At 36.8% G+C, this 14,497-nt stretch overlaps 1 protein-coding gene across 7 annotated transcripts in view; it reads left to right on the forward strand.

Moving 5' to 3' along the window:
- STXBP5L (syntaxin binding protein 5L) overlaps window positions 1-14,497 on the forward strand; it is a 355,119-nt gene that overhangs the window by 326,177 nt on the left and 14,445 nt on the right. For all 7 annotated transcript variants that reach the window (XM_070508944.1, XM_070508942.1, XM_070508943.1 and 4 more), the window contains 2 exons: window positions 437-607; window positions 2,687-2,926. In XM_070508944.1, coding sequence (XP_070365045.1) covers window positions 437-607; window positions 2,687-2,926 — 411 coding nt within the window. The remainder of the gene's footprint in view (window positions 1-436; window positions 608-2,686; window positions 2,927-14,497) is intronic.

Here is a 14,497-nt window from a genome sequence, read left to right on the forward strand (position 1 = left end):
CTAGGGTCAGTATTCTCTAGCACCGTGCTCAGCTGCACAGTGGGATGCTTCCATTCTGTATTTTAAGCTCCAAGCACTGGAAGTACTTCCAAAACTTACATAAATAGGGGTATAGTTAAATTATGCAAAAGAAAGTCCAAAACTATAACCTATTTTTTAGTGCCATTAGATAGTAGAATACATAATAGGGACATAGAATAAATTTTAACCTATGTTAACTAGTCAAATTAAAAAATGAATCATATTTAATAAATGTGAAATTTTTGGCTAACTACTGAAATTGTGACTAACAAAATAGTAAGGACTTAGCCATCTTAATACGCTTTGAAAGAGAAAGGCATTCTCACTCTTCTACATTTATTAATGTACACACTTGGATTCCTTTATATTAAGACTGAATTATGATATTTATGCTGCCTTCTTCCTCTTGGTACAGATCATGTTAATGGACACTGCACAAGTCCAACTTCTCAGAGTTGCAGTTCTGGAAAACGTCTTTCTAGTGCTGATGTTTCAAAAGTAAATCGCTGGGGTCCTGGAAGACCACCATTTCGAAAAGCACAGTCAGCTGCTTGCATGGAGATTTCTTTACCAGTTACAACAGAAGGTAGGTTAAACATACAAATTTCTGTGGATACAATTAAAATTTGATATACAATGGCAATAGGAGCTGGAGGACAAGGGATGGAGGTCCCTTATCTGTAAAAGATATGAAAAACTACAGTCAACCTTAGACAATTAGCAACTGAGAGCTTGGTCAGGCTGTGGCCATGATTCCAAATCCATTCCTCATCCACTACACTTTCCTCATCTCTAAAATCAGAATGGCTCTGCTCATTGGTACAAAGGGCCTATGCCTTAATCTGTTCTCTGCACTCCCAGTAATAATTGAATGTTTCTTTCCATCTCAATGGTAAACCTCTTAGTGTCTCTATCTGTAGATAGTTATTTAATGTCTTGCAACCTTAATTTCCTCAACTGTCAAGTGAATGTGACCCAAAAAAGGCAAGATATTAAATTCTAAAGTTTACAATCTTCATTGTCATCTGTTTTTAAAAGGAAGAATTATTTATTTATTTATGGAATGAATGCGAGGGCAGGGAGTAAATTACAAGAGCCAGAAGGCCAGAAATTTTTAGAAAGGGAAAAAAGAGAATCTTGTAACTGCTGCTACTGTCTTGCTGATAAAGACATTTGGGGAAAGAGATAGAGAAAAATAATCTTAGGAAGATTTCCTATGGTAATTCTATGCTATAAAGCAATTCTTCATTTACTACCCCTCAAAAAATGTGATAGTAGTGGACCATATTATTCTTCAAAAATTTTTTAAATGAATTTTTTAGTTTTTGTTTCTTTAATATTATGCCTTACTAAGTCTGGTCCATGGACATGCAGATAATGATATTCTCTCTCACACAAGTGTCTATGAGTAGCAACCTTGAATGTTGATGAACCGTGAATGGAAAAATTTTGAAAACATATTATCTAGGAATGTTATAATAGAAGCAAAATATAAAAGTTATAAAAGAAAGTACTCAATCAATGGACTGAGAGCTGGGAATTTTGAGTTTTAGACCTTTCTGCCTCTGGACTCTGGGACAATTACTTAACTTCGATGTCTCTGTCCCTAAATTTGTAAAACATATAGATTATACCGAAGCTCCCTCTGATCTGTAAATTCTATTACAAACAATTATTTTTATAAACTTGCTGAGGGATAGAATGGGGAAAATTAGGAATACTATATTTTGTTTTCTGGAAAAAGAATAATCTGAGGACCTTATAGGTTTTTAAATAAAATGAATCACACTTGTATCTATCAAGATAGAAAGGAGAGTGAAGGCAGTAGAAAGAAGAATATGAGGAACTTGTACTCTGGATTATAAGAACAATACAGCCTTCCTACTATCATTTAACGAGACGATGAGTTTATGCTTGCTGCAGCGTGCACCACTGTGTTGTGTTGATAAGCAAGAGAACCTGAAACCATCTCGTTTCCTTTAAGTGAGCAGAAGCCCTCTCAGAAAGATTACCACTACAATGGGGTGGCACTGTCTACAGCTCCTCATTTGGCCTTAGACAAAGTTAGGACTAAATTTGGATTCAAGGTTGGCAGCTTGAAGCCAGTTCAGGGAGATAACATTTGTTCTTGAGCCTTGGTAAATAGTTCAGTTTTTACAATTGTAATTACTCCAGATATAGCAAACCAAAATTGTGTTAGTTGGGTGAATGTATTCACCACAGAACATTTGTGGTCCTTCAGGTAAAGTAGCCACAATGTTGTAAGAGGATATTGCCAAGAAATCGTTAGGAATACTTCCAAAAATTAAGAAATAGGAGGGAAGCATAATTGAAATGGTACCAGAAATTCTTGTAACCTTGACTATTTAGACTAAATATTTTTTTACAGAGTAGAGAATTTCAACTAACTTGTGAGGTAATGTAGAGAGAAAAACATGGTAAACAAACTCCAGAGACTCAAGTTCTAATCCCAGCTCTGCCTAAGTTTATGATTTACACTGCTGGACTTCAGTCTCTTCATCTTCAAAATAAATTGATGAACTGGATAAGCTGCCTTCCAGATCAGTTAACAAAGAATCAAATTCTACTTTCCCCTCAGTCATACTAAGTCTGACTTGTTCTAGAAACACACTAGCAGTTAATTTTTGTTTTTCCATTTCCATAGAAAGCAGAGAAAATTCCTATAATCGTTCTAGAAGCTCTAGCATCTCCAGTATTGACAAAGATTCTAAAGAAGCAATTACAGCACTATACTTCATGGAGTCCTTTGCTCGGAAAAATGACTCTACCGTCTCCCCTTGTTTGTTTGTTGGAACTAGTCTGGGAATGGTGTTAATCATCTCCCTGAACCTACCTTCAGCAGACGAACAAAGATTTACAGAGCCAGTCATGGTATTGCCAAGCGGTAAGAGTTTTTATTTATTCCTTCATTGCTACTTTTTCAAATTTAGATATAAGATATTGTAAAACATTGATTTGCTCTAATCTGGAGCAAAGATTATAAATATTTTGTGTGATAGGAATTATTTGATAAATAAGGAGAATTTCATAAATCATATACTATCCCAACATTTGTCATATTGCAACTTACCTTTCCCTCAGGGTAAAACAGTAAAACTATTTCTAAGGTAGTAAACTGTGGAACTGCCAACCTAAACAATGCCTTGGGAAGTAAGTTTCTGAAAAGCACTGAGGAAAACCTTAACGCAAAAGTTAAAATTTTATTTTTAATGAATTGAAGCGTTTCTCCAAAGTTCCATGCCAGATCAGAGTCTATGAGTGGTTTTACATCATCCTTGAAGAATTCGGAACGATTGAGCTAGAAGTGGTCTGACTTGAGGTAGCTTTCTAAAGTCGTTGATGATCTTCTCATCTTGTTTCAAGGCATGCCACAGAATATCTTTCCTTTTATCCTAGTTCCTAGAGAATTTGACCTAAGTCATGCGTATTATTGCTAAAGCATATGTTGTATTCTCTTCACTCTTGAATTATCTTTTTTTTCCTTTTGAAGAAGGGATGAATGTGATTCCTCCTGTTATTCCTTTGAATATTTTAAAATTTGTTCTTCTAACTTTTTCTGTCTCTCTCTTTCTTATATATAGTTAGAAATGTTTTTCAGATAGTTTTTAAGTAAAAGAAAAAAAAGAACTTCATTAGTATATAGGATAAAGGATTTTATTTTAAAAGAATACATATATATGGCCTGGTAAGTTAGAGTTGTGTTTTCTTTGTTAATTGGTATGCTAAATTCATACAGATGGATTGTTACTTATTTTAGGTGGAATAGTCAGCTCTCTACTAGTGTGGCAAATTCAGATAAGTGTATTGTATTTTTTGTGTGTGTGTGTGTGTGTGTGTGGCTTAAACAACAGGAGTTTATTTTCTCACACTGCTGGAGGCTAGAGGTCCCAGATTAAGGTTGGGCAGGTCTGGTTTCTTCTGAGGCCTCTCTACTTGGCTTGCAGATGGCCGCCCTCTGGCCATGTTCTCACATGACAGCCCCTCTGTATGCATGTACTTCTGCTGTCTCCCTCTATGTCCTAACCTCCTCTTCTTAGAAAGACACCAGTCAGTTTGGATTAGGGCCCACCCTAACAGCCTCATTTTAATTTAATCACCTCTTTAAAGGCTCTGTCTCAAAGGCGGTCACATTCTGAGGTACTACAGTTTAGGCCTTCAACATATATAAGAACTTGTGGGGAGAGACACACAATTTTAGCAAATGTATCACACTGGTACAAGATGTCAGTAATAGAGGAAAGGACAGGGAGCTTTTGGGAACTCTCTGTACTATCTGCTCAATTTTCTGTAAACTTAAAACTACTCTAAAAAAATAAAGTTTACTGATTAAAAAAAAAAAGAGGTACCGGGGCTGGCCCCGTGGCCGAGTGGTTAAGTTCGCGCGCTCCGCTGCAGGCGGCCCAGTGTTTCGTTAGTTAGAATCCTGGGTGCGGACATGGCACTGCTCATCAGACCACGCTGAGGCAGCGTCCCACATGCCACAACTAGAAGAACTCACAACGAAGAATACACAACTATGTACCGGGGGAGCTTTGGGGAGAAAAGGAAAAAATAAAATCTTTAAAAAAAAAGAGGTACCTATAAAGGAGAAAACTATGAGGTTGGGTTCAGATCTGTTTTATATGTAACCATGGAAAGACGGAATGCCTAACTGGAAGCCATAATTTATGGCAGTAAAAAGGAAAAAGGAGGGTGCAGTTTCATAAGGAAAGATAGAGGTGACAGAAAGCCAATTCAAATTTAAAGTAGAAAACTCAACCCTTCTTCCTTCGCAGCTCACTTCTTGACTCCCACTATTCACCCTCTTTCCAGTATCTACTCTCCATCCTCTCCCTGCTCCACTAGCCCTTACCCCATTGGGACTGCTCCGGATTGTGGGAGCCATTAAAAAAGGTTTGGAATTGGAGGTGTTTCCCTCTTCCATTGGCAGTGCTGAAGTGGGTTACATGCTCTCAGGCTTGAATGCATTGTTTTTTCCTGCCAAACATTGGTGAATAACCTTTTATCAGTTGGCCTCGGAAAATGCATCTGAGTCTAGCAATTTCCTTAAAGTTGAATAAAATCCATTTTGAAATTTATTCATCCATTCATTCAACAAACATTTACCAAGCCCATACTACTGAATTAAACACTGGGGATACAATGGTGGTCAGGACACCCAGTGGTTTTTGTTCTCAGATATTTGTAGAGAAGAACAAAAGTAAACAGATAATTACAATTATAATTTGTAATTGTAATACAGTTTACAAAGATAATTTACAAACTCTTTACAGAGAAGTAAAGAGTACTGTGGCAGCATGGGAGGGGGATCAGGGAAGACCCCACTAACAAAGCAGCTATCTGAAGTGGGAGGTGGACAGGTTTGGGAGGGAGATGTGCACAGCCCTGATGTTTAAGACTAATTAAGGACAGCATGATAAAACCTAGAGGTAAAAAGAACGTGGCATAGCTAAAGACTAGAGATAGAATGGTGCTAGATGAGGCTAGAAAAGTAGTCAGGGGAAGATTAGAGGATCATATAAACTATGTTAAGGAATTGGAAAAGACTTTATAGATCAGTGGATTTTTTTTTCAGCACAAAAATTGTGACATGATATGCTTTTTGTCTCTCAAGTGCTGGTTCTTAAAAATTTCATGTTTGTAAAAAATCAAAACACAGAGGAAAAAAATGAAAATTCTGCCACTAGCAAAGTTACCCCCTTCTCTGTCCCCTCTCCCCCTCCACATTTTCACCCCTTGGAATTTTACTCTCCAACAATAATTCTGTGAGACATTTGCTGAGACTTATTTTTTTTAAGCTACTTTATTGAGGTATGATTGACATACAAAAAGCTGTATCTATTCGAGGCAAATGACTTGAGTTTGGAGATAATGTATACATCCATGAAATCATGACCACAATCTATGCCATAAACACATCCATCACCTCCAAAAATTTCCCACCCCTTTGTTTTTCACAGACTCATTTTAAATTGTATTTTATTTCTACTTAATGCTTTGTGCTGCCAGCTAAAAATTATTCTGTAATTATCAATTATGCCACATTAAGTGAGTAGCTCTGTTTTGTCAAAAAATTAGATGTCTTATGATCAAGATTTAAACTCATCATTAAACTAAAGATTCCTCAAAATAAATTCATTCTCTTTACACTCAAACCAGTTCTTCTTGCCACTCTCCCCATTTCTATTTTTAGTGCCATGAGACTACCTAAATGACTTCTATCACTTCAGTTTCTTCTTTTCTGATACCGTTTACTCACTGCCTCTGCACTGGTCTTACTCTGGTATTGTTTTCATCACCTAATTTCCATGCCCCATGTTCTCTGATGTCTTTCACTCACCCATAGAAGCAGTTTCAAGCTCTATGTCTCAGAAATCAATGATCTCTATAAGCTGAGCCCTGTTCTACCTCTCTAATCTTATTTCCTGCTACTTCCTAGCACCAGGTCCCTGGTCCAGCCAGTCTTATTTCCTCACTTCCTTTTTCTCTCTTTACCACCTGTCAATCATCTATCATTGGTAAATGTCATATGAACTTTCATGTTTTTTGTCAAAATTTCAGAAAACCTGTATCAAGTTTCTTGTGTGACCTGTAAGATTTGGAGGAATTTTCTACAGACTAGCTTTTGGCTCCATGCATTTCAAATTTCAAATCGTTCGTTCTATATTATCTACATATTTCTAATGTTGACATAATATGCTTTTGTAATATGACCTCCAGCCCTAGGCTTTCATGTCAAAATGATACTGAGTTGCATCAGAGTAGCAGGAGTTTTCCAGGGAACCATTCCTGTACCTGGAAGGCTAGCAATAACCTAGACATGGTAGTGTCTGTGAACCACCTAAATATATCTCACTAAACCCAAGCTAATGTACTCCATCTCAATTTCTTCTTGTCTAAATTCCTGAGATGCTTGTCCACTACAGTGTCACCTAACTGGAGGAAAGTTAGAGTGGAAAGAGAAGGAAATTTTAACTTGATTGTGTTAAAATTTTTAGTTTCACAGATTTAATAAAAACACATGAACATGTGAACACATCATTAGGGTCCTTTCTGGGCCTTGGAACCAGTGCTAGTGAAAGGCCCTGAAGTTTAAGCTTCAATGGCTTCATAAGAAATCTGGCTCTGCCTTCAGCAGTGTCTGCCAGACCTTAAAGGACTGAGTGTAAGATAGGAACAGGGCAAGCACAGATTAATAAATCCAGCCAAAGCCAAGTAGAAGTCATCATCCAAACAGCTTATACTAATGAAACCTTGGGAACTAGGGAATTGGAAAAGCTGTCATCGCTAAATTAATTCCATTAAATGTGATTAATACTGTCAACCATTAGCATACCAACAAGGTGCCCTATATCTAATCCTAGATAAAGAGCAAGTACAATTGCTTACAAGGACTCAGCCCAAATCACTCTAGACCTGGGCCTTGCATTTTGAGGTGTGGGAGGTAGAAGTGATATGTGTGATGCCTCACTTAAAGAAAGGCAGATAAAGAAAAGTTAAAAGTAAGGATTCGTGTAAATGGACTTACCTCATATTTTCTCTATAGCTTTTGCTCCTTTGTATACTAAAAATATGATTTTCATTTACTAATTGTTTTTTATTAAATATTATGTAAGCTTAGGTATATTTTTGTGTTTTCATATGTATATTTACGACATTAAGCCTATGCAAAAGTATACCAGAGATGATCTTCTCTCCTTTTCTTTACTATTTCTTTTTCTTCCAGTATTTTTGTGTTGTCTTTTGCGTGTTGACAGGAATATCTCCTAGACCTACCTTCCTCTAGACTTTTCCCAGCCCACTCCCTAGGTCAAACTTATTTGCCAGCATTTAATTCCTTTAAAGTCCAGCTCTCTGATGAAGAACTAGTAAGTTAATTTATGCAAATGTAAAAGTGGGTTAATGTGCTATGTCACAGATATAATATGAAACTAGTTAACAGGCTTTGTCATTTAGTTAAAATGAGAAGGATTCGATTTTTAAGCTTAAATCTAAACCTTGATGAGAAACTTCATTATATTAAAGTATTTAGTTAGGGCCTTTCAGTATAAAATGTGTATATTTCAAACATATTTGTGAAATTTATGTATTATATCTCTTACAAATTACAATAAAAACTAATACAGTATGAATACAGTTCAATCAAACATAATGATTATATTTGAATATAATCATGGCCTAATACAAAAAAATAAACACACACTCCCCATTTATAGGTTGCAGCACTGTTAAGTGTTTACAACTGTTATTACTAGTCATATTGTGTGTGTTTGTAGAAATTATATTTTCCCTAAAGTAGATATAATGTCACTTGAAACTGCTGAGTGTGAAGTAGGGAATCTGTCTAAGCCCTTAATGACTAGACTAACACATATAGGAAGCAATTAAGATTTTTAGATATTTTTAATTCATTGAATAAAAAAAGCAAAACAAAATTCTCTCCAGGTCCTATCAAAAACAAATGAAACTTCATGTACCCTTTTGTCATTTGCTACTGTCATGAATTCAAACTTTTCCCAGAATGAGATCCCTTCTTAAATGGAGAGATGAAAAAATATGTAATTTCTTTGTGAAAATCCAATGATCTAGATATATAGTTCTTAATAAAGTAGGAATAGTAAGTAACTTTGTAGATGTGTTGCTGGCAAATATTGAAAGACTATTTGTCAATTATATACATCCTTCCTTGTATAGGGGGTATAGCCTTGAGATATTTGTAATTCTACATCTTTTTTTCAGACTTAACCAAATCCAAAACAAAACAAAAACTTTCTATTTTACATAAGGAAAGCTTGAAAAGGAAGAGATAACCTTGAACTATGGAAATACAAATTGAAAATGAGAAAAATATCTTTTCAAACAAATAGGAGATTAAAAATTATGACTTTTAGTTAAGGCTGAATTTTCAAAAGCATAGTCTTACAGATGAGAATGGTAGATACATACCTTAAATTATTTCTGCTAAACTTTTAGTCATTGATGATACTCTTGTATTTTCTCCATATGGTCAGGAAAAAAATCAAAACAAAAAAAGAGCAGAATTATTTACTTTGCAATTTGATCTTATGTCTTGAGAAGCCATAAAGTATAATTTTAAAAACAAGAACAAAAAATACATAAGCATTAGATCCAGAAAGCCCTGGATTTAGATTACAGCTCTGCCAATTTCTGTGGGTGATTTGTGACAGTCATTTAACTTCTGTGAGCTACAGGATCCTAAAAAAATCCAGGATAGCCTCCCCTAAGCAGTTGTTGGGAGGATTACCTGAGATAACTCATGAAAAGCACTAAGCACATAAAGCTTGTCAATGGTGTTAGTTCCATTTTTATTTTATTATTTTATTTTATTTTATTGTAGTAAGAACACTTAAAATGAGATCTACCCTCTTAACAGATTTTCAAGTGTACAATACAGTATTATTATCTGTAGGCACGATGTTGTACAGCAGATCTTTAGAATTTAGTCATCATGCATAACCTAAATTTTATATCCATTGATTAGCAACTCCTCATTTCCCCTCCCCTGAGGCCCTGGTAACCACCATTCTATTCTTTGCTTGCATGAGTTTGACTTTTTTAGATATCTCAGGTAAGTGGAGTTATGCAGTATTTGTCCTTCTCTGACTGGCTTATTTCATTTCCTCAAGGTTCATCCATATTGCCACATATTACAGGATTTCCTTCTTTTTTAAGGCTGAATAATATTTCATTGCATGTATATACCACTTTTTTTTTTTTTTTTATCCATTCATCTGTTGGTGGACGTTTAAGTTGTTTCTACATCTTGGCTATTGTGAAGGAACATGAGAGTGCTAATATCTCTTCAAGATCCTGAGTTCAGTTCTTTTGCATAAATACCCAGAAGTGAGTTTGCTGGATCATACGATAGTTCTATTTCTAATTTTTTTAGGAACCTCCATACTGTCTTCCATAGAGGCTGCACCATTTTGCATTCCTAACAACAGTGTACAAGGGTTCCAATTTCTTCACATTCTTGAAAATGTTGTCTTTTGCTTTTTTGATAATAGCCATCCTAGCAGGTATAGAATGATATCTGTGTGGTTTTGATTTGCATTTCCCTGATGATTAGTAACATTGAACATCTTTTCACATACGTGTTGGCCATTTATATGTTTTCTTTGGAGAAATGTCTATTCAAGTCCTCAGCCCACTTAAGTTTTTTGAAGTGGTTTTTTGAAAAGATAACCAAATTGAAAAACCTTTAGCTAGACTAAGAAGAAAAGAGAAGACTCAAATAAAATCAAAAATGAAAGAAGAGACATTACAACTGTACCACAGAAATAAAAAAAATCATAAGAGACTACTATGAACAATTATATGCCAACAAACCGATAACCTAGAAGAAAGGGGTAAATTCCTATAAACATACAACCTACCAAGACTGAATCGTGAAGAAATAGGAAGTCTGAACAGACCTATAAGTAATAAGGCGATTGAATCAATAATCAAAGACCTCTCAAGAAAAGAAAAGCCCATTTTTCTTTTCTGAGGAATCGTTTCACATTAATTTATCTTGATTATCTTGACAACAAATTTTCATCAATGATATGGAAATAAGTGCACTAGATCATTGAATTTTAGAGTGGGTAAGCACCTAGAGATTATCCATTCCAGTAGCTGTCACTTTAGTCTGTATCACGATCACCTGTAGGGTTTGTCACAATGCAGATTATTGGGATCCCACCCCCAGAGTTTCTATTCAGTAGGTCTAGGGTAGGGTCTGAGCATTTGCATTTTTAATAAGCTCCCAGGTGATGCTAATCTTACAAATGCAAATTTACATCCTGAGAGGGGAAAACCTACAGTTATTTCCTCCTGGATAGGGAAAAATCCAAGTCCTTCCTTCTTCTGTGTCTTTTTCCTGTGTGTCTCCTTTACTCTCACACGACTACCACACTCACAACACTCTGACACCAGATATGTGGAAGTTTCTCCCTACAACAAGCAGTTCTCTGCAACACCAGCTGGGTGTCCTACAATTTAACTCAATTCTGTCAGATCCCATTGGTTAAGGTCTCAGTCCCACAAGACTGTCTGCCCACCCTCCTTCAGATGCCAGTCGCAAATCTAGGTTGTCACCGGTGCTTCTGACCAATCGGCTTTAAATCTAAGGTTCCCACGACTCCCTCCTCGGGTTCAATTAATTTGCTAGAGCAGCTCACAGAACTTAGGAAAACTGTTTACTTACTGTTTACCAGTTTATTATGAAAGGATACAGATGACTATCCAGATGGAAGAGATGCATAGGGCAGGGTATGTGGGAAGGAACACAGGGCTTCCATGTCTCCTCCAGAAGTGTCACCCTCCCCACACCTCCAGCTGTTCACCAACCCGGAAACTCTCCAAACCCCTTCCTTTTGGGTTTTTATGCAGGTTTCATTACACAAGCATGATTGATTAAATCATTGGCCGTTGGTGACTGAACTCCATCTCCAGCTCCTTTCCTCTCCTAGGAGTGGAGGTGGGCTGGGGCTGAAAGTGCCAACCCTCTAATCACGTGGTTGGTTCCTCCTGGCAACCAGCCCCCATCCTTAGGTGAGGTCCCAAACTCGCCTCATTAACATAAAAAAAGAGTAAATATTATGCAAGCCCAGTGGGTGAATCAGTGGCAGGTGAAGGGGTTGCCCAGCCTGGACTCACCACCTCACCCTAGAGAGCAGAGTGTGGTCAGGAGTGAGGAGACAAAGGCCAGAGTTATGGGACAGGGGCCAGAACTGAAAAGTTCAGATGGGGAAAAAGAGCCAAAATTAAAGAGTTATAAAGACTAGAAGTTAGTCATAAATAGGGGAAAAAAATAAAATGGTAGCGAAAAGCCCTGGTGTGAAATATCCATTCCTGGCCATAACAGCAAATAAATGGTGTTGCTTAAAACCCAAAATTCCAAGGGTTTTAGGAGCTCTGTGCCGGAAACTGGGATAAAGGCCAAGTATATGTTTATTATAAATCATAATATCACACAGGCGTATTCAGCCTAATCACAATCCTGGTTAAATTTAATTCTACCTACTTTCTTTCTATACCTGTGTGTCTAGATGAATATGGCTGGAGAAAATATATAACCACACAAAATAGTCTCATTTTGAAATAAATTATCAATAACTTCAAGTGGGCTTCTGTGCTGCTGGATAGTCATACTATATTTCCCTAGTCCTCTCTCCCAGCCTATTGAACAACAATCTCATGTTTTCTCCACTCTCCTCAAACCTCCAACACCTCCACTGTTTTCAATCTCAGCTAATGATCGTGTGTTCTCTTTTATTGAGAAACTTGAAACAATCCGATAAGAACTTCAGCAGCTGCCACCACCATATCTACCAAGTTACCTGTCTATATGTCCATGGCCTCTATATTCTCTCCTGTTATTATGACTAAACTGTGTAAGCTCCCAACTCGGCCAGCTTCTCCAGGGTACACTAGATTCTACCCCGTTTCACCAATTCAAGAAAGTCAATCCAGCAATTTTCCCTCTGTTTCCTTTATATAATTATATTATTATATATAATTTTTATATATAATATTTATCTATTTATAATAAATATTTCTCTTTCTACCAGATCACCATATAAACATGCTGTTGTTTCTCTCATTAAAAGAGAAAAACCCTTTCTTGAACTATTCTTCTATAATGTCCCATTTCACTTTTTCTTTAATGCAAAATCCTTGAAAACGTTGTGTTATATTCACTATTGACCAGTTTTATTCTCCTATTCTCTCTTGGGTCTATTCTAATCAAGCTTTCTCTCACACCAATCAATGAAATTCCTATATAGGTAACCACTGACCTCATTGCTAAATCCAACGGTCAGTTCTCAGGCCACATCTTGATATGTCAGCAACATATTATAGTTTACCATCCCCTGTACCTTAACACACTTCTCTTGGATTCCAGAACACTTTGTTGACCTAGTTTTCTTCCTACCTTTCTAGCCATTCCTTCTTAGTCCTCTTTCCTGGTTCCTCCTCATTTCACTGCACTTAAAACATCAGAATACTAAAGACTGACTTCTTGAAACTTTTCTGTTTCCTATTTTTATTCAAGCCCTAGGTGGAATCACTCAGCCTTATGACTTTAAAGGTCATTTATAATCTAATAGGTCATATATTTATATTTATAGTCTGGACCTATCCCCAAATTTCTGGCATAGATACCCAGTTATTTGACATCCACTTGGATGTCGAATAGGCATTTCAAACTTAACATGTCCGAAACTGAGTTCCTGATATTCCTTTCTCCCATAGTCTTTCCCACATCTATTAGTGGCAATTCCATCTTTCCAATTCTCAGGTGAAAAACATTAGAATCATCCTTGACCACTATGTTTCTTTCACACTCTAAAACAAATTTATTAGCAAATTCTGTTGGCTTCATCTTTATAATATACTCAGATTCTGACCATTTCTCACCATCTCTACTGTTACCACCTGGTTTGAGAAAGCCTCTATCCACCTCTCACCTGAATTATTGTACTAACCTCTTAACTGCTTTCCCTTCCTCCAACCTTGACGCCCTTTAGGATATGCCCAGCAGGAAGAATAATCCTGTTAAGTGTCTACAAGACCCTACATGACCTGGCTCCATATTACCTCTCTGATCTCATCGTCTATGAGTCTATCCTTCACTGCTCTAGAAAGTCAAGATCTGTAAAGAGTTTTAAATTTTACTTTATTTGCAAGCTGATAAAGTTAGGTTGCCAGTTTCATGGATGCTGATAGAAAACGTGAGACTCCTGGGTCAGAGATGAAGGATAATCAGAGTACAGAATATCAGCATTTTGTGCTGATTTCCTGAGCCGTAATTCCCACAGTATCATGCAAAGAAACCTCTTCTGAATTAGTCTGCTCAGGCTGCCACAACAAAATACCACGGACTGGGTGGCTTAAACAACAGAAATTTATTTTCTCACACATCTGGAGACTGGAAGTCCCAAATCAACATGCCCCCGGGTTGGTATCTGATGAGAGCTTTCTCCTGGAGTTGCAGACAGCTGCCTTCTCACTGTGTCCCCACAGAGAGAGAGAGAGTGCTCGAGCGCGCTCTGGTGTCTCTTCTTATAAGGACACTAATTTTATCAGGTCAAGGCCCCACTCTTATGACCTCATTTAACCTTAATTATTTCTTTAGAGGCCCCATCTCCAAATACATCCACACTGGGTTAGGGCTTCAACATATGAATTTGGAGGAGGGGAGAGGCAGAAACATTTAGTCCATAACACCTTCTACTCGATTTAAAATTTACTCCCACCTTTTCCCAACAGTTCATGTCCCCCTTTCTGCTTCACTTTGTTCTTTAGTACTTATTACTATCTAATATCTCATATATATACTTTTTAGCATGTATGCTGTCTGTCTCTATCATAGAAAGTAAGTTCTATAAAGGTAAGGATTTTTGTTTTATTCACTATTGTATTCCCTGTGCCTAAAACAGAGCCTAGA

This window comes from Equus asinus, chromosome 5 (assembly GCF_041296235.1).
Source record: "Equus asinus isolate D_3611 breed Donkey chromosome 5, EquAss-T2T_v2, whole genome shotgun sequence".
Classification (NCBI taxonomy): Eukaryota; Metazoa; Chordata; class Mammalia; order Perissodactyla; family Equidae; genus Equus; species Equus asinus.